Source organism: Glandiceps talaboti, chromosome 15 (assembly GCF_964340395.1).
Source record: "Glandiceps talaboti chromosome 15, keGlaTala1.1, whole genome shotgun sequence".
NCBI lineage: Eukaryota > Metazoa > Hemichordata > Enteropneusta > Spengelidae > Glandiceps > Glandiceps talaboti.
The window spans coordinates 2,135,787-2,157,423 of NC_135563.1; the positions used below are offsets into that span (position 1 = coordinate 2,135,787).

The 21,637-nt window shown below is 36.8% G+C and overlaps 2 protein-coding genes across 2 annotated transcripts; both read right to left on the reverse strand.

The window, feature by feature from the left end:
- Positions 1-5,937: 5,937 nt before the first annotated feature.
- LOC144446762 (glutathione S-transferase 1-like) lies at positions 5,938-11,288 on the reverse strand. Its single transcript, XM_078136593.1, has 5 exons — positions 11,055-11,288; positions 9,819-9,935; positions 8,800-8,912; positions 7,222-7,323; positions 5,938-6,412 (listed from the first exon to the last, which is right to left on the reverse strand). Exons 1-5 carry the CDS (start codon positions 11,185-11,187, stop codon positions 6,164-6,166), a joined length of 714 nt encoding a protein of 237 aa, XP_077992719.1. The 5' UTR covers positions 11,188-11,288; the 3' UTR covers positions 5,938-6,163.
- Positions 11,289-16,345: 5,057 nt separating this feature from the next.
- Positions 16,346-20,520, reverse strand: LOC144446782 (putative glutathione S-transferase 6). The gene is made up of 6 exons (XM_078136617.1): positions 20,358-20,520; positions 19,689-19,836; positions 18,660-18,764; positions 17,957-18,069; positions 17,190-17,300; positions 16,346-16,872 (listed from the first exon to the last, which is right to left on the reverse strand). Exons 1-6 carry the CDS (start codon positions 20,418-20,420, stop codon positions 16,693-16,695), a joined length of 720 nt encoding a protein of 239 aa, XP_077992743.1. The 5' UTR covers positions 20,421-20,520; the 3' UTR covers positions 16,346-16,692.
- Between the last annotated feature and the right edge of the window lie 1,117 nt (positions 20,521-21,637).

Sequence of the window (21,637 nt, forward strand, 5' to 3'; positions counted from 1 at the left end):
AAAAACTGTATACTCATTGTGATGGTAGTCTACACCGTAAAAACTGTATACTCATTGTCTTGGTAGTCTACACAGTAAAAACTGTATACTCATTGTGATGGTAGTCTACACCGTAAAAACTGTATACTCATTGGGATGGTCGTCTACACCGTAAAAACTGTATACTCATTGTCTTGGTAGTCTACACCGTAAAAACTGTATACTCATTGTGATGGTAGTCTACACCGTAAAAACTGTATACTCATTGTCTTGGTAGTCTACACCGTAAAAACTGTATACTCATTGTGATGGTAGTCTACACCGTAAAAACTGTATACTCATTGTGATGGTAGTCTACACCGTAAAAACTGTATACTCATTGTCTTGGTAGTCTACACAGTAAAAACTGTATACTCATTGTGATGGTAGTCTACACCGTAAAAACTGTATACTCATTGTCTTGGTAGTCTACACAGTAAAAACTGTATACTCATTGTGATGGTAGTCTACACCGTAAAAACTGTATACTCATTGTCTTGGTAGTCTACACCGTAAAAACTGTATACTCATTGTGATGACAGTCTACACCGTAAAAACTGTATACTCATTGTCTTGGTAGTCTACACCGTAAAAACTGTATACTCATTGTGATGGTCGTCTGCACCGTAAAAACTGTATACTCATTTTCTTGGTAGTCTACACCGTAAAAACTGTATACTCATTGTCTTGGTAGTCTACACAGTAAAAACTGTATACTCATTGTGATGGTAGTCTACACCGTAAAAACTGTATACTCATTGTCTTGGTAGTCTACACCGTAAAAACTGTATACTCATTGTCTTGGTAGTCTACACCGTAAAAACTGTATACTCATTGTCTTGGTAGTCTACACAGTAAAAACTGTATACTCATTGTCTTGGTTGTCTACACCGTAAAAACTATATACTCATTGTCTTGGTGGTCTACACCGTAAAAACTGTATATTCATTGTCTTGGTAGTCTACACCGTAAAAACTGTATACTCATTGTCTTGGTAGTCTACACCGTAAAAACTATATACTCATTGTGATGGTCGTCTGCACCGTAAAAACTGTATACTCATTTTCTTGGTAGTCTACACCGTAAAAACTGTATACTCATTGTCTTGGTAGTCTACACAGTAAAAACTGTATACTCATTGTGATGGTAGTCTACACCGTAAAAACTGTATACTCATTGTCTTGGTAGTCTACACCGTAAAAACTGTATACTCATTGTCTTGGTAGTCTACACCGTAAAAACTGTATACTCATTGTCTTGGTAGTCTACACAGTAAAAACTGTATACTCATTGTCTTGGTTGTCTACACCGTAAAAACTATATACTCATTGTCTTGGTGGTCTACACCGTAAAAACTGTATACTCATTGTCTTGGTTGTCTACACCGTAAAAACTGTATACTCATTGTCTTGGTTGTCTACACCGTAAAAACTATATACTCATTGTCTTGGTGGTCTACACCGTAAAAACTATATACTCATTGTCTTGGTAGTCTACACCGTAAAAACTGTATACTCATTGTCTTGGTTGTCTACACCGTAAAAACTGTATACTCATTGTCTTGGTAGTCTACACCGTAAAAACTGTATACTCATTGTCTTGGTAGTCTACACCGTAAAAACTGTATACTCATTGCCTTGGTTGTCTACACCGTAAAAACTATATACTCATTGTCTTGGTCGTCTACACCGTAAAAACTGTATACTCATTGTCTTGGTAGTGTACACCGTAAAAACTGTATACTCATTGTCTTGGTTGTCTACACAGTAAAAACTGTATACTCATTGTGATGGTCGTCTACACCGTAAAAACTGTATACTCATTGTGATGGTCGTCTACACCGTAAAAACTGTATACTCATTGTGATGGTAGTCTACACCGTAAAAACTGTATACTCATTGTGATGGTAGTCTACACCGTAAAAACTGTATACTCATTGTCTTGGTAGTCTACACCGTAAAAACTGTATACTCATTGTGATGGTAGTCTACACCGTAAAAACTGTATACTCATTGTCTTGGTAGTCTACACAGTAAAAACTGTATACTCATTGTGATGGTAGTCTACACCGTAAAAACTGTATACTCATTGTCTTGGTAGTCTACACAGTAAAAACTGTATACTCATTGTGATGGTAGTCTACACCGTAAAAACTGTATACTCATTGTCTTGGTAGTCTACACCGTAAAAACTGTATACTCATTGTGATGACAGTCTACACCGTAAAAACTGTATACTCATTGTCTTGGTAGTCTACACCGTAAAAACTGTATACTCATTGTGATGGTCGTCTGCACCGTAAAAACTGTATACTCATTTTCTTGGTAGTCTACACCGTAAAAACTGTATACTCATTGTCTTGGTAGTCTACACAGTAAAAACTGTATACTCATTGTGATGGTAGTCTACACCGTAAAAACTGTATACTCATTGTCTTGGTAGTCTACACCGTAAAAACTGTATACTCATTGTCTTGGTAGTCTACACCGTAAAAACTGTATACTCATTGTCTTGGTAGTCTACACCGTAAAAACTGTATACTCATTGTCTTGGTAGTCTACACAGTAAAAACTGTATACTCATTGTCTTGGTTGTCTACACCGTAAAAACTATATACTCATTGTCTTGGTGGTCTACACCGTAAAAACTGTATATTCATTGTCTTGGTAGTCTACACCGTAAAAACTGTATACTCATTGTCTTGGTAGTCTACACCGTAAAAACTATATACTCATTGTGATGGTCGTCTGCACCGTAAAAACTGTATACTCATTTTCTTGGTAGTCTACACCGTAAAAACTGTATACTCATTGTCTTGGTAGTCTACACAGTAAAAACTGTATACTCATTGTGATGGTAGTCTACACCGTAAAAACTGTATACTCATTGTCTTGGTAGTCTACACCGTAAAAACTGTATACTCATTGTCTTGGTAGTCTACACCGTAAAAACTGTATACTCATTGTCTTGGTAGTCTACACAGTAAAAACTGTATACTCATTGTCTTGGTTGTCTACACCGTAAAAACTATATACTCATTGTCTTGGTGGTCTACACCGTAAAAACTGTATACTCATTGTCTTGGTTGTCTACACCGTAAAAACTGTATACTCATTGTCTTGGTTGTCTACACCGTAAAAACTATATACTCATTGTCTTGGTGGTCTACACCGTAAAAACTATATACTCATTGTCTTGGTAGTCTACACCGTAAAAACTGTATACTCATTGTCTTGGTTGTCTACACCGTAAAAACTGTATACTCATTGTCTTGGTAGTCTACACCGTAAAAACTGTATACTCATTGTCTTGGTAGTCTACACCGTAAAAACTGTATACTCATTGCCTTGGTTGTCTACACCGTAAAAACTATATACTCATTGTCTTGGTCGTCTACACCGTAAAAACTGTATACTCATTGTCTTGGTAGTGTACACCGTAAAAACTGTATACTCATTGTCTTGGTTGTCTACACAGTAAAAACTGTATACTCATTGTGATGGTCGTCTACACCGTAAAAACTGTATACTCATTGTCTTGGTAGTGTACACCGTGTACTGTATACTCATTGTGATGGTCGTCTACACTGAATGTGATATTTCTTTCATCTACATTATCTTGCGATATCATTGGAAATAGGTCAGGCTGCATTGATTCTATATTTTGTCGACAGGTTGCGTTACAAAGAGATGCTAAAAATTTTCCATTTAGAATCTTGTTACAAACTTATAATCTCTAATCTTCACATCAAATAAAAATCTGGGGGGGGGGAGGGGGCTTCACAAAAGAATTGATACCGCCAATCGTGTAACGTCCATTTTAATAACAATATTGTGTATCCGCGATATAGCGCCCTCAAGCAATTATTTAATTATGCTTTCGATTCCACCTGTATTTAAAAGTGCTACACTGTACCTGTCACTGAAGTCAATCAGAGGATAATTATTCGTATTAGAACTACAACACAGAATAACTAAATTAATTAAATGACCTTCATGACGAAAGTTATAAATATATTATTTGACTTTTGCTATAACAATTCAAGTAAGAGATGATTATCGATACAAAAATGGTCTTTTCTATTCACATAGCTGTAACAACGAGATATGAATCTTCAATTGTTGAGACTCTTTAGGGCAATAGTGTTCATTTTTAACAATCTAATGAAATCGTTTAGAAGGGGACACTTGTTGGTCGAAAATTTGCACATAAAATCAAACATTGCATACACAGGGAAGCGTGTACATCCCAGCACTAAGATGACCACATCCTAGTGCTATAGGATGTGTGCCCTGATACATGGTTGTAAAAATATGCCTGTTGTGTGGATGTGGGATACCACCTCTGTGCCACAACAGTTTCAAACATTCCAGTACCATAGCTGTGTACTGCATACCTAGCACACAGTTGTGCACATCCATGTAACAGCTATGGTGGAATAATACCTTGTAGCACCACTTTTGTTCATATAGCATTGCTCACACAGCTGGTACATGGCTGTGGGAAATAACGCTGTTATAGCAATCTTGACAAAGCTGGTGTATAGCTATGGGAAATACCTACGTAGAGCTATGTTCACATAGCTTGTACATGGCTGTCGGAAAAGCTTGAATGTGTACTTGCATGTTATAAAAACCTATCTTGCATTGCTATTTTTAAAATCCATGTTACATTGATCACTCTGAAAGAGGGTTTAGGCTTGTGGCACTTGCATGCATTTGGACATTTTTCTGCGTTTGTTTTTCAAACTTCACCACATATTGAATGTTGAAAAGCAACAAAGCAAAAAGCAAAAAGGCTGTTACTGCTTATGTCTCATGCAGTGTTTGAGGGTTGAGAAGGGATGGACGCAATTTGTCACGGATTGTCGGCATGCATCTGTGAAATCTGGGTATGGTATACCTAGTGTGTTGGCCAGAAATATTACAGGGATATTGTATACATAGCTGGTATAGCCCCCGTTGCGCCACTGAGCTGGAACAGATATGTGCACAACCCTGTCATAGATATGTGAACGTTACAGGGGTGTGCAAGGTTCCCTGTGTATAAAGAAATTAGAAATTGTTCACATATGGAAAATTAAGAATTCTATAAAAGAAATTGCGTATACGGATGATCGATGATGGCATAAATAATAATCACTGCGTCAGTTATCTATGTACCATTGAATATGGATCAGCAGCCTGGAAACCAGGAACACAGAAGAATATTGAGGCCCTCCAAAAAATTCAACGCAGAACAGCAAGATTTGTACTTTATAGACATGTTACAAAAACTAGAATGGGACACAATAGAAGTTAGAAGAAAAACTCAATGGCTCACATCTTACACAAAATCCTAAACGACAAAATAGGCATCAACTCAGAAAATTAATTCAAGCCCAAACTTACATGAAGTAGCATAGAAGACCCACAACAAACAACTTGAAATGTACCACAGTACACATCCACCACCTTCATCCATTCCTTTTTACCGGAGGCCACGACATTATGGAACAGCTTACCACAAAGTACTGTTAACATTCAATCTTGTGAGACACTCAAAATCCCCGTTAGAAACCAGCACCCCACAAGGTCCATCTAAGCTCCCAACACAACCCTCGTCCAATTTGATGTGCAGACTACAAGGTCAAGGTACAAGATACAAGGTATTGATTCATCGAGATTTTAGAAGTGGACCCGTAGATTGCACAATTTAAGTGACTTGTTCGTGTAATATACTGTACTCATTTTTGACTGCAGTGAAAAATGATTGGTGATAAAATCATGCAAATTCTTACTCCATGTCCGATTCTATGAATACTTATTTCATATAATGAAAGTAAACAAACGGCATTGAACACAGATAAATCAATTAAATGTATTAAACAGTTTGGTTTTTAAAATGTTTTATATTTATTACATACGACCTCTGTGGATTAATTACAGTGTAAAAGCTATATACATATAAAGTCTGCAGAAAAGATGGGCTATCACCCAATCAACAACGTTAACGTCGTTTTATTTACACTCATCTTCTATACTGTGATAGCATCTTTGCAATTGGTTCAAAACAGGTGTATCTAAATGTCAAAACATGAAAAGTATTACACGATGTACAAGTGAAATGTACATTTTAAGCCGCGTCATCACTAGGCTGCTTAATTTTATTCGGCATCATCGTCGGCGGCTTCCTCTTTATCAGCTGCAGCCTTAGCCTCTTCAGTTTTTTTACGGAAGGCTTCCATTTGTTTTTCACAGTATTCTTTAACCTTGGGTAATTCACTGACACATTTCCTGTTTGCCTTGAGAAGGGGGACATCGACTGCTTCGTGGGTATTTCGGCCTACTTGACTCAATACTGCAACGTCAGCCATGATACCGAATGCAAATATGGCCATATCTGCGACAGTTACCTGCAAATAACAAACAACATTTCAACTATAAACATTTTGGACTATCTTCATAATATTAAAGTCCCCTTTCTTGCCATTATACCGTAATGCTGTGATCATCTGCTCTTTGTCTGCATAACGTTTTAATAAAAGAACGGATTGCAACGGATGGTCTAGTCCATTACTACATATTACAGGCTGTTGATTAACGGTCAAAGTTGGCTTTGTACTTGACTGAAGGATGAACTTCCACATCTTATGATAATATTTAGTTAAAGTAGCACAGACTAGAGTTATAAGTATTACCTCAGAATAGGCATACAATCAGTTCTTATTTCTAATTATGATCGACAGAGATAAAGAATTTACTTTTTTTCATTAATCCAATTGTCTGGTGTGTTTTTCCATTCATTTTCATATACTAATAACTTAGTTAGTCTGCACCTTGCCATTACACTAAACTATTTGTGTACATGATATGTAATAGTCCTGCTTGCAAACTTACGGTGAACGCGGGACTCTACGGATACTATCAGAATCGAGTACCGACTTACTTACCGTCACTGCTACTACTCCGTCTGCAAGCAGAGCTAAATATGCATTCGCACTCTCTCTCTCTCTCTCTCTCTCTCTCTCTCTCTCTCTCTCTCTCTCTCTCTCTCTCTCTCTCTCTCTCTCTCTCTCTCTCTCTCTCTCTCTCTCTCTCTCTCTCTCTCTCTCTCTCTCTCGCTTGTTCGAGCTATCTGACTCTATTCCCCCTCTCGCTTTACCCTTCCTCCTAATGCTTCGGAATTCTACAATACAGATTATGAGTGTAAAAAATAACTCACGTTATCTCCGACAAGCCATCCTGACCCGCTTACTTCAAGCATTTTTTCTAAAATAGGGAACACTTTCTTATACATTTCGAAAGCATTTGTCACAGCCTCTTCCTGTAATTAAAAGAAACAAATGCCAAACAAAATTTTACTTCAGGCATGGATTATACAAGTCAAAACACGATTCAAGAATAAAATAGCGCCAATGGAATTGTAGTACAGCTGTACAGTTTTGTTTATGCTTATCCGGTTGCCTATCAAGCCCTGTTGTTGCCGTTACCATATATGCCATAATTTGGCTGTTGCAATGGGTATGGTTTTGTTGCCAGGTATATTTGTATTCACCTTTCGGATGTTTATCCACTTGCCTAACCATCCCCGTTGTTATCTTTGTGATATGCACCATCATTTGGTTGTAGCAATGGGCGTGGTTTTGTTCCTAGACATATTTGCATACTTTTTTGAATGTTTATTCACTTGACTATTAATTATGTTATCTTTGCAATATACACCACCATTTGGCTGTTGCTATGGGCATGGTCTTGTTGCTAGGCATATTTGTATACATTTGTGAATATTTATTCGCTTGCCTATCATTATCTTTACAATATGCTTCATCATTTGGCCTTGCAATATACTTCATTATTTGGCTGTTGCTATGTGTGTGGTCTTGATGCTAGGCATATTTGCCTACATTTTAAAAATCTTTATCGACTTACCTACCCATCTATTTTCGTAATAAGCATCATCATTTCGCTATTGCTAACAGTGTTGTCATGTTTGCTAGCTCCAGTTGTGTCAAAATGTTTTTGAACGATAACGTTAACTGCTGGATAACACCTCCAGAAGCATTCCACCAAATTTCGGTCCCATTCACCAATTAGTTTTTTGAGATATAAGTTATTGACAATAATTGAGCTTTTTAGACCTAATTTGCATATCACCAATGGGATCATCGTGATCATCACCACACCTTCATCTACACATCCAAAGATGCATCCCCGTTAAATTTCAGCACAATCTGTTCAGTAATTTTTTAAATAAAGATTTTTGACCAAACAGGCACATTTTTTAGACTGAGTTTTTGCACATCACTGATGGCATCATCACATCATGAACAATTCTTAATCTAAACACCCCTGAAAATGTTCCCTCCAATTTTCAGACTGATCTGAACTGAGTAGTTTCCGAGTTTAAGTTTTTTGACCAAAATGGCATTCTTGACCGAATCACATTCCTGTGAATTTGTGATGCAATCATTTCGCTTTGAACGATTTCCCAACTAGAAACCACAACTAATGTCTCCACCAAAGTAATCGGTCTGACGATTTTTGACAGACAGACAGACAGACACCGCACCATGCCTATAGCACTACTGAACTTTATTAGTTCAGTTGTGCTAAAACACACTCATGATGCATTGGGGGGGGGGGGGGGTTATTATTAGATATTCGACGATGACATTCTGCCAGTACAGTGTTAACTTGGAAATGTTCACTTTTTGTTCTTGGTTAACCCCGAACAAATGCCATAGTTTGGTTTCATGATACTGTATACTGTAACACCCTCGTTCGTGATTTTTATACGTACTTTTTTTTCCGGTGGTGAAAACATAATTTTGACCGTGGCTTCGAGTAAATCCGTGTATATACCAAGAACCATATCTACTTTAGCTTTCTCCAGCGATGTCTTTCCAGCTAGACCTAAACAGAAATATTTTAAAAAGTCACTGGATTAATTTGAATTAATGACGTCTAGATCTTTACTATGGTATATCAAGAAATGATGAATTTCAGACTGGCTCAAAATAATTCATTTGTAATGACTAGGAGTGATACATACAATTCATTTGTAATGACTAGGAGTGATACATACAATTCATTTAATCATGGGTAACATTTAGATATAAATTTCTCTTTCTCTTCCTCTGTGTATGTCTGTGTCTCTCTCTGCCTGCCTGCCTGCCTGACTGTCTGTCTGTCTGTCTGTCTGTCTGTCTGTCTGTCTGTGTATGCGCCTGTGTCTGTGTATTTGTATGTTGCTGTGTCTATGCCTGTCTCGTTACATTCAGACTTGTTCAAACTAAGATACTCATGGGACAGTCAGACAGACACCGCACCATGCCTATAGCTCTTCGGAACTTCATAACTTCTAGTTGCGCTAACAACCACTCAAATGGCAATTGAGAGTCTGATGATGTCAAAGGAGTTCTAGGAAGGTATATAAACTATATTTCCTTGCAAAAAAATGTTCTCCCAAGGGAAAGAAACATTAAGTATAGTTCTATGCAATAGTCCTTGCACAAGGCTCATTTTTCTGATAAGCTTCACTGCGAGTCTTGCCTAAGGTATAGCTTATAGGGAGGAAGTCTAAAGTGACGTCCACGTACCAGTCTGGCTTTTTTTTTCAGCTACCATTGGATTAGCACTATTTAAAACTTTTAATCGACACCGTCATGGGAAAAACTGTCTAATGGACCTACTATGTATTTTGATAGCATCTACAATAGGTCTGTGCGCTTGTCTGTGGTCGGTGATAGGATAGTTCTATGTATTATATTCGAATTCCATGTTAACATTATTTGTGTATATCTGTCTGTATGTTAGTACCTGATATGGCTGCTGCATATCGGATAACAGCAAGACTTTGAGATATCAGATCACCATCAACTTCAAGCCATGGAAGAAAGGGTTGCTTAAAGATTGTCCTATCTTCAGCGAGAGTAGCTGTAATATAAACAGATCACAATGAGATTATTGAAATGCTAAGAAAATGGTCACATTTAAAAGATGTTTTTATCTAATTTCCCTGTGGATAATTGAATTCAATATTGAGTAGTGTCACGCATTTCCTCCTTTTTTGTTTCTTGCTTGACCTTTTGTGTTTGTATCCTTTTGTTTTAAAACATTTCAACTCCATCAACAAAGGTATTTAATAGTATGCCACTAGATGGCGCACTATTTAGCTGCTACCCATAGTAAACCCAGCTGTTGGCCAAATTGACTGTCAAGACAACCACAAACCACAGTGCACAAACAAAGCACACGTGTGTACTATATGATTGCATATAATTAGCTATTGTATAACAGAAGTGTATCGTTGCTATTTCCAACAATACAGAGTGAGTTAGCAAAGTCGGGAGTGGTTTCTATTGATTTGCTTTTAAGAAAGAGGGCAAAGTTGAAATGGCTTTTAAGACGGTACTTACTATCATTGATGATCTGTCTTAGAGTTCAAGACTTCCAACGTCTTGTCACCTAGGCCAAGACTACCTTACGGCAAGGCCCGTCAAATTATAATCCAGTGTGCAAAATACTATACTAAAATTGGTTGGTTGGATTGAGCACATCAATAAATATAATTTTATAGTTTTTAAATTGATAGGAGAATGAAACTGAGAAAAGTGCACGGGTATTTTATCTATGTACAGATGTCAGACTTCTATTCTTGCACAAGGCTTTTCAAAACTGTAAAATGGTATACGTGCTATTATTACATAAAGAGTCATATTAGGAACCGTGTTTGTAAAATTTGTTAATCAGATCCCCTTATTTCAAAGCTGTTATGATCAAAACATGTGTTATGAATTCGTCAGTGCCCAACAAGTAACACGGAAAATTGCCTAATTTTGGTACATATTCATTTCTTCTTTTTTAGAGAATTACATGTATATCTCACGTTACAAGACATACAACTTCCATACAAATGTAACTGATATGAAATTACGGGAAATGTTCATAAGAAGCTAACGATAATCTTAAACTTCGATGAAATGTTATCACGAATACAAAATAACACCGTGCAACTGTCGTGAAATGTAGATGTTAATCTTATGTTATACGTACCTTGTTTCATCGGTTCCCATTCTTCAAATTCGATCCTTTTATCTTCGAAGTCAATACCTGCATAGATAAAGCAAAGACGAGCTGGCTCGCCTCTTGCTGGCAGATTGAAATACGTCAATTTGATCTCAGGCATTATTCTGTTAAACGTTACTGGTTGAGTCCAAACAGCCAAATAATGCTTTAAGGTCTACTCACTGTTCTTCGATGCAATCCCACTCTGTGCCTGAAACAAAGTACATATCTTTGGGTGGCTTTATTTGTTTGGCGTTACATTTATGAGCATGCGCGCAACGTACATTGACAGGCACGAACGACTGGTAGACCGAGCAGAGATTGCTACTGCGGCACGTTTGTTGCTAGACTTGAATGTCTACACTCTCTCTGGAAACCCAGAGAAAAAATAGAATTCTTTGTAGTCTATTACAGTTGCTAGCGCTCAATCAAGAACTTGTGTTCACATATTCATTATTTCAAATAATTTGTATGTATATTATTCATCTTAATACGTGTGTATTATATAATTTTTCAACCTGTTTAGTTTCTGGTACATCATGTGTCTTACTGATTATACTACTTTAGTATTTTGAATAGGTGGATGAACGACGATTTTCGATCAAAACATTTCAAAAATGTTTGTTTATACAAATGCATCTTAACTTCATTGTTCGCGCAGACTGAATGACTCACAAGTATACAAGGCAGCGTAGCTAAGGGCTTAAGTAACAAATTACATATGGGGAAAGGATGTCGTCATGGTGATAGAGATACAAAATGGTCATCATAGACACCATTATGTAATTGAAGTAGATTTCTTTCATGCCCAAGTTGAGTTTATTCTTAAAACTAAACAAAGGCGTACCAAAACATTGTTTGTATTTGAGTGTATAGTTACCGAAAAACAAGAACTGTCGTACAAAAGAAATACTGGAGACGATAATGCATGACTGCAAGATGTCTATGTAAGGAACTTGTTGACAAGCTTAAGAATAAAAATAATATCCGATGAAAATATATAGGGGTTTAGCGATCATTCATCCCTCACGTTTCCTTTTACAGCGTGTGCACTATATTTCATACACGTCTTGATGGGGTAAACTTTATCAGCTATTTATTGAACATGACTGGAAATATCGAGTAAAATTATTACTCATGGCAGACTTTGTTATATCGTACTATACGTGCCCACAGCTTTTAACAAATCAGTATAGATGAAAACAGCATTAAATGAAATACCATAGACGTTAATATGTGAGCATTGCTTGGAAATCGACTCAGATGTGATAATACTTTTTGTGTGCTTACTGTTAGTGGTATATATGAACTCGGTACTATACCATGCATCACAACATTACCCCTGATCTGACTGATCGATGACTTTACGAACAGATATTCCGTCCGTTGAAAATTTTGCCGAATCACTGTGACTCTATCACTCTTGACTGTGCAAATAACAACGCGTATCAAGTACATTTATTGATATTCGATGTCTTTTGTTCTGTTTTATTACATCTTAATCATGATAAAAGTGAAGCTGCAAGAAAGTAAATTAGATGTATATATCTATGGTTTAAATGTCACTTACTAATTCTCGTCCTACTTGTTAAAAACCCTGTAATTCTGTTGGGCGACTAGACTCTGTAATACGACCTTAACATAGTTCTACTTGAGATAGTCAATGGGTTCAATGTATTGTGTACAATGTATTGTGTATCTGACAACCGTAGAATGATGAACAACACATGTGGTACTGAATACGAAATATATCTAGTGTAAGAGTTGTTGTACAAATATTCCATCTGTCATTTCTGTTGCGTTGACATGGATCAATGATTGTTTTAGGAATCGCTTAGATATAGTTGTTATTTACGGTCAATTTGCCCTAATATATAATATTCCCTTACAGCTGATTCTCTACATGTGTCTCTATATTGTTTAATACATTGCATGTACGCTAAGCTATTGAGAAACAACTGACAAGGATCATTTTTTACTTCTGACAAAGTCTTAACCAATTTTGATGAAATATTTGGTGGATATCTTACCTTGGGTGTCTAGTTGGGAATTTATTCAAATCAAAATGATCGCATCACCGGTGTGTGATTTGGGTCAAAAAAATGCTTAAACCATGGGACAGATCGGTCTGAAATTCGATGGGAACGTTCTTAGATGTGTTCGTGATCACATGGTGATCCCACCAGTGATATGCAAATTACATCTTTTTAGTCAGAAACATATACTTGCAAAATAAATGAGCAGATTGAGCTGGAATTTAATGGGGATGCATCTGTGGATGTGTAGATGAAGGTGAGTTCACAACATGATGATCCTATTAGTGATATGCAACTTAGGTCTAAAAAGATCAATTTCGGTCAAAAATTTATATCTCGAAAGCTACATGTGCTACTTGGTGGAGATGTTTCTGGAGGTGTCATTCTGCAATTATTGTTGAAAAAATATTGACAAAACTGGCCCTAGCAACCATGACCACGCCCTTAGCAACAGTGAAATGATGATGCATATAACAGGGATGGATAGGTAAGTGAATACAGATTTCAAAAAATGTATGCAAGTATTCATATCAACAAGACCGTGCCCATGGCAACAGCTAAATAATGGTTATGTTGCAAAGATGAACACTGGGAAAGGTAGGCAAGTGAATAAAGATTCCAAAAATTGTATGCAAATATGTCTAGCAATACAACCACGCCCATAGCAACAACCAAAATATGGAGTATATTGTAGAGATAATAACAGACATTAGGGACCGGTCAGTTTCTTCAGCCTGGGGGGGGGGGGGGGCGGTGGATTCTTAAATTGGGCCGACAAAAAGTCACTGATCCCCCTATCTGTAAAACCAACAACAGGCTGACCCCCCCCCCTCTATCACTTAATTCTGAAACATGATGACCCCCCCCCCCCATATATAATATTCACATGACAGGTATTTTTTGATCATGACTCAGTGTGGACTGCTTGACTGTCTTGCATCTACTTTATAAGATCCCGGGTTAGCACTATCATAATTATAATTATTGACTACACAGGGTAAATATATTCCAAAAGGAATCTTGACAGTGAAAGGTATGGGAAAGCTTGAGCAGGGAATATCTATATCTCTTATGGGGGTCCTAGGGGGTCTCCCCCTAGAAGCCTTGGAGGTTTTTAACTCTGAAAAGTAAATTGTGAGACTATTCAGGCCCTTTCAGACAATAATTTCCAAGCTTTACAAAACAGCACCAACATGTAAAAAGAAAAAAATATTTTTGAAATATTAAGTTTGATAGCATCTTGACAGTAAGAGGTAGGGGGAAGAGCGTGAGACTGGGATGTGTACACCTCATGTAGTGGGAGGGGGTCCCACCAACATGTAAAAAGCAACTACACAGGGTTGAAATACTTTTTGAAATATACTTTGATAGCATCTTGACAGTAAGAGGGGAAGAGCTTGAGACTGGGATATGTCCACCTCATGTGAGGGGTCCAAGGGGGTCTCCCTCTAGAAGCCCTGGAGGATTTTTACTCTTAAAGCCATTTTTTTAGGCTATTCAGACCCTTTCAAGCAATAACTCAATCCATGCTTTATAAGATAGCGCCAGCAAATATCAGAAACTATATTTTATAACTTACATAGAGTTGATATATGTTCTTAAACAGTTAAATGACATCATTATATACATGTAGTAAAGGTCAGCACATCTAATGGTGGTATCATTAGTAGGGGAGATTTGGAGTTTAAGGCAATTTTAGACTACCGTGGCAAACATTTCACATCTTTAAAAGACAATACATGTATCATCTCAAATTAGAATAGGGTGAAAATATTTAAGAAAGGTTTAATACTATTATGACAGTAAAAAGGTTGTTGGTGCATCTGATTGTTGGTTGAATGCATGAGTGACCTCTGGGGGTGAGGAAGTCCTTGGGCGTTTTCCCCTGGCAGATCTGCAGTTGTTTGCTTCTTTTAAGGCAATGTTTAGGTTATTCATAGCCTTTGAGGTAATATTTCCAAGCTTCGAATAGCTAACGTAAATGTAAGTTTTAAATGAGTTTCCCATGTCACATAAAAATGGCCCCGTAACATTGGTATAGTGGCATTAATATTGCATGTACAGTGTATAGTAAAGTCACCGGTATGTTAGAGAACTTTAGGGGGTCATACCTAGTGTAGAAACTGGAATCTGGTGAGATGTGGTAATTTGTAGTGTCAATAACATGTAGTGTCCAAAATAGAAAGTGTATTAATCTTCTGACAAGTTCATAGTGACGAGTTGGGAACATTTTAGATTAACTTCTTTAAACTATCTATGAAGATTACCATTACGAAACCTTCAAGTTCACTTTTGCCCCAAAGTGCAATATAAGTGAAGCACTGATTGTGAAACAGCCAAGCATTTACATGACATGTTCTGTAACTAGTGTGGTAGCTAGGTAATACATGTATATGTGTAGTTATAGTTATACTTGAACTAATAAGTAATATTAAAGAATTCATGTAAGAAACAGGGAGAAGAACAAATATTTACATGTACCACTTTTCAGACAAGGCTATATGCCATTGTAGAAAAAGGATTTTTTTCTTCCATCACAATCCAAAACACAATGACCCCCCCCCCCATCCACAATTTTGAAAACAGCATGACCCCCTCCCCACTGCCAATTTCAAAAACAGGGTGACCCCCCTCCCAATCCACCGCCCCCCCCCCCCAGGCCGAAGAAACTGACCGGTCCCTTAACAGTCAAGGGAATAAACATTCAAAAATGTATGCAAATATCCCTAGCAACAAGATCACGCTAAATGATGGTGCATCATATCGCCAATATAACAACAGGGATGGTTAGGCAAATGGATAAACATTCAAAAGGTGAATACAAATATACCTGGCAACAAGACCATGCCCATACCAACAGCAAAATAATGGCTGAATAGGCAACCAGATAAACATAAACAAAAAGTCTACAGTTGTGCTACATTGCTACTGATGATACATTTTTGATGTGCAATCGTTAAGGGTCACATTTTACTTGATTAACTGATTTTCTTTCTCCCGCCCCTTGTAATTACTAAAGGCTCCCCAATTCTTCGTAGTGGCCGGTCCATTTGTATCTCAGTATTTATCCTAGCTATTGCAGTAAGCGACAAATCGTTAAATTAGAACAGTGAAGGGGCCAAGACTTTAACGCACAACCCATCATTACACTTAGACACATTATGTATTACCACAACTGTATGTATTAGCAGAACTTTCAAAGATTTATTTACAAGAAAAATCTTCTTATAAAATACATCCACGAAAAAGTATTTACATTCTTAAAAGTCCAGTCGATCCGTATTTTGCTCACGTGAAAATCACATTGACACGATACGATTTGTTACAACGTGCCATTATGAAAACCGTGACACTCACAAGTATACAAAGCGAATTGCATATGTGTAAACATTATTGCATAACGAACGGGGCTATCACAGCTGTTAACCGTACAGTATTCCTAAGTACATAGCTATGAAAGTGGGATTCTCCATAATACAAGGTATATGAACGTGAGACACAACGAAGAAACGTCTGAAAAAATTTACAGAGACAACATTTAAAGAGTATTAAAATGATTGTTCAATTACTCCTATAAAGGCAACAGACATTTAAAACGGAGCGTCTGGTCGATTCTTCAAATACTCTTGTAGTTGTGGTAAAGCAGACATTTTGGTATAGTGGGCTTTCAGCAATGGATAGCTATCCAATACACTGTCTTTGCCGTGCATCTTAGCTATATTGATAACTGTATCCATTTTAGAGTACACCATGAAATCAGCGTGTGTGATCTGTAAACAAACAATAACAATTATGCCAACACTTCTAAGTAACACTAATAATGACATCATAGAAAACCTGACAAAAATTATATCTGTACATCTCTTCGCGCGCCGCTCCGTATATTGTGTCGAATAATGCTGTATCTTTCAGCGTTGTAGTGCTATGTTACTTCTCAGTATTCTCATAGTGTGAAATTCTGTATGTATATTTGTGACGTCGTGACAATTACAACGACATTAAGACTACCCAAATAACTATAGATGGAATTAATATATCAAGAAAATATGTTGCGTGTAGGATTAAAAATTCAGTGATGTAGTAGTACCTTCTTTCCAACAAAGAAGCCGTTGCCACCGTCATTGGATTCAAGGGTCTTCTCCATCCTTGCCAAGTACCCCGGTATGATATTGGTGGCAATCTCTTTCAGCTTTTCTTCCTGTAAAATATTATTATCAAACAAAGGTAAAATCAGTGTAACACCAAGGCAACGCAAAGGAGATTTGCATATTCCTACCAACAATACTAGACACCATGTGCTTTTAATTGTATTCATAATATATATGTCAGTCGCCGTACAACACATTTCCAACAAATTTAGGTGAACGGAATAATTCTTCACGGTTACTTTCTATAAGCTTGCAACAAACACCATTCGACTAAATAACATCAAGTAAGATTGATAAATTCTAGGTCTTTTCTGTCAAAACATAGTTTATAGGTTACACCGCGATCATATTTACTTGTCAATTCAGTCAGTTTAGTTCATTTAGTATCTGTAGCTAGACAAAAGTCAATACCTTTGTTGGATACTTTATACTTTTATATCAATATCATTCTATAGAATAATGCAACGTGATACGTTGTCTGATTAATTATGGAAATATACTTCATTGTATCATCTTACGAGGTTGTTCGGTTTTATCAAATTATCGTGAATACTTCACGTAATAGTACTATTCACTTCTTGAATAAATTGAAGAAAGATATTGTCCTAAATAAAGGTTATTGATTGACCAATTATACGCACACAAAAAAGACATACATATTACATATATATTTAAACTAACACAAAATAGTAGATTATAGACTTACTCTTTCGCCTTCTGGACCCAGATATGCCGATCCCACCTTAAGCAATGCTTCCTGCTCAGTATCGACAAGTGAATCAGCTTTTGCTGTTTCCCAGTCATTTTCACCACATATCCCTAATAACACAAACGTAGGAAAAATATCCTTATATGTACTACACATTATTTGCACCGGCGCTCGCGAATGCTAGTGGTATTGCACTGCAATGTAATACCGAAAACATTAGTACATCTGTACTGCTAGTCATTACTTGCACAGGTATGCACAAATGCTAGCGGTATTTGTACCGCAGTGCAATACTGAAAAGTACGCTCGTGAAAGTACGGGCGCAGAGAATCGTGACTGCAAGCACTCGTGCAAGTACATGCACACACTTGCACTCGTGCAAGTACATGCACACACTTGCACTCGTGAAAGTACATGCACACACTTGCACTCGTGCGCGCGTCATAGGGTTCTTTCATAGAAGATAGAACTTGACCAAGTCGGTATTGTGCCAGTGGAGTACCGCAATACTATATGTATGGACATTGCTTGACTTGTATCTGTAATTAGTGAATGGGGTTCTGCATTGTTCACTCCGTGAAAAATGAAGTGATAATAACTAGCAACAAAAAGTAATGTCAGAAATTGTTAATGTTCAATTTATTATTTTTAGATGATCTGACGTCACTAAAGTTATACTCAATCTAATCAATACACTTACCAACTTTACGTGCAGCAAGACGTACAAGAGCTGCAGTCTGGCAAATGACTTCACCGTCTAATTCTGCATATGGCAGCTGACCCAATGGACCACGATACGCATTATCTGCAAAAGAGAATAAAAAACTGATTTAGGAATTAAGTTGTATGTTCATACTGTTATTGTATTTCTGTGTATTTGCCTGTGGTACTTTGGGTATATGCACATTTGTAAATAAGTCTATGTTTCCAAATAATTTTGACCCTCTTGGAGATAGTTGGATTTTTTCCATCACAAACATCGATTGTTAGATAAGACAACTATAGTAATTATATGTTGGTCTGTGATTTTAGGAAACAGTTTCTCAAGATTAAAAGAATTAATTTCAGTAACCACGTAACTGTTTTGCTGTCTTTTTGATGAGATCCAATTTTTTAACTAAAAAAAGGTGTAAAGCATTATTATATTTGCTATAAAATAGCTGTTCAGCAATATTTTCCGCCAAAATACATATTAATTGTTTTGGCTACATTTTGACAAATCTCCAAATTAGTTTTAAAGAGAGAGAGTGAGGTCAGAGAATCAGTAGTATATTCAAAGTTATTGTATTCATATGTGGAAGAGCGTTGGTTTAAAGGTAGACTCTCTCACAGTCCTCGGAGCATCGCTAAAGGGGCTGTTTTGTATGTACCGATGTCTACCGCATACTAATGTACTCGAATATCCTTGCACTGTGGCCCTCATCAACTACGTATAGAGCTATCATTCGTTGATGTGTGTTACTGCGATGCTCCGCGTTATTGCGATGGCACGTGCATCGCAGTAACACCGTGACGTCAAATGAATGATTACCCTTATTGTGTAGTCGATGAGGGCCCACAGTACAGGGATATTCGAGTAGTAGATATCGGTACATACAAGACAACCTTTCAGCGATGTTCTGAGGGCTGTGAGTGAGTCTAGTTTAAAGGATGACGTTTGCAAAGTTTGAGAAATCATGATAAAACTATAGCTTGTTAAATATAGTGTAAACTATTCAAAATGTCTAACTTTTTGTCATCTCTCCCCATTCTTCAAATGTGATTCTTTTGTCTTCAAAGGGAACACCACCATAATGCAGTATCAGTCGAATAACTTCAGCTCTTGCTCGGAAATTGAAGTAATACAAAACGATTTTAGGCTTATCTGATGCAGCATTCTATGGGGGGAAAAATAGGTCAATACTGGGTTATTTGTCTTGGTAAATAAAATCATTCCCAGAGAAGTCTTTTGAAAAGAAGCCTGTGCCGTCAAGTTGACATTTCAAGTATATAATAAACTGTTGTGTTTATTGATCACTGGGTACCATGGCAACATGTGTACCGTATCGTTCACTGGTGAATTCAACAATGGTGGTCGATCGTGACTCAGCTGTAATCGTTGTATTGATTACAGGCTTAGTGGTTACATGCACGTTGCAAAATTTAGGAAGTGAGGGCAACAACAAAAAAGAAATATCTCGTACGACGTCAGAACAAGCAAGCTATTTTTTTTCAGTGTATAAGATGTAATATCAAATTATTTATAATTGTATATAATCAGTAAATATTTATCAAACTGAAACAGTCAGAAAACATCAATATGCATTTTAAAAGTGATAATGAGAAATATCTAAAATTCAAGAAACTCTGACTGAAGTTAAGCCATCAATGTATTGTAATTCAGAACAAAATACCGTACCTTCTGATCAGTTGGTTTATTAGATGATTCCACACTAGTACTTTTGCTGTCGCCGCAGCCCATCTTGTCAAATCTTGGTTGTGCTAAATGAAGACAAACTGCTAACCTTTGCTGTGCTCTGTGAGCGGACAGTGCCTTTCACTGTTGTACGACCACACGGTATGGTTCCTGAAGTTATGTGAATGGTCACCGTGTTATCCAATCGAGTTGATGTGTTTGCAGTAAGTATTTCACTGACTGACCCCTCACCTACTTCTTGCAAAGCTCTTCAGGACATTGTCATACAAGTCAATAGAGGTAAGTGTCTTCCATTGACATTATAATTTGTAAACTGGTTGGACCTTTATTGACTTTATCGCCGTGATTGTTGTAGACTTACATAATGATATTTAAATACACATTACACTGGACTCTGTTGGTGTTTGGCGTGTGGCATTGACAACAAAAAACAACCTAAACAAACAGAAACACTGTCAGGCAACTTTATGTCGAGAATATCTTGCATTGTGTTAATCATGTAACAAGAAATCCCTATTAAAGTTAATAGCTATGAAACTGGCGTTTGGCGACAAAGACGAAAATATTGGTATTACATTGGCCTGCTTGTATATTAAGTTTGTTTTGTATGCAACATCTAATGATAAAAGATACTAACCGCTGCAAAATATCTTGGTCAGTGGTAGCTGCAGATTTTACGATGCATGGCGCCCTCTATGGGAAATAATATATATTGTATCTCTGAACATTGAATGCATTTCAAGTATTTAGATTATGGTTATATATCAAATCATATAATTTTCACTTCTTCATTACAACCTTAAAGCTGTACTATTAATTTTATCATTTTTTTTCGATCACAGAACCAACAATATATACTCATCTAAAATTATTCTATACCAATAATTAGATATTATGTATGTTAAATTGCAGCTGGATTTATCTACTATAGTTAGTTTGAAATCATAATTGGTGTTTATGTTTGGACGCTGACCAAAACAGATCAATTATTGGATTATTGCACCATATTATTATTATTTTACTTTATTATTGTGTTGTAACAACATATCCAAAACATACATGTACAGAGTAAAATATAATGACAACTTTAAACAAGCCCTGAGAGTATGAAGAAGTCGACAACTCAGTAGAAGAGTACATAAAAACAGACCAACACTTTACTTCTTATCTTCTTATCAACACAATATATGCAGAACCAAACTTATATGTGTTCGTATACACACATGTACATGCATAGACCAAGAGTTGCCTCACTTAATTTT

What these genes read in the sequence shown, in the direction of transcription:
- LOC144446762 (XM_078136593.1), bottom strand. Translation starts at nt 11,187, where the DNA reads ATGCCTGAGATCAAATTGACGTATTTCAATCTGCCAGCAAGAGGCGAG. An exon ending in ATGGGAACCGATGAAACAAG is followed by an intron (nt 9,936 to 11,054) that starts GTACGTATAACA and finishes TTTATATTACAG; the next exon opens with CTACTCTCGCTGAAGATAGG. An exon ending in ATATGCAGCAGCCATATCAG is followed by an intron (nt 8,913 to 9,818) that starts GTACTAACATAC and finishes ATTTCTGTTTAG; the next exon opens with GTCTAGCTGGAAAGACATCG.
- LOC144446782 (XM_078136617.1), bottom strand. Translation starts at nt 20,420, where the DNA reads ATGGGCTGCGGCGACAGCAAAAGTACTAGTGTGGAATCATCTAATAAA. An exon ending in TCTTGCTGCACGTAAAGTTG is followed by an intron (nt 18,070 to 18,659) that starts GTAAGTGTATTG and finishes TTGTGTTATTAG; the next exon opens with GGATATGTGGTGAAAATGAC. An exon ending in TGGGTCCAGAAGGCGAAAGA is followed by an intron (nt 17,301 to 17,956) that starts GTAAGTCTATAA and finishes AATATTTTACAG; the next exon opens with GAAGAAAAGCTGAAAGAGAT.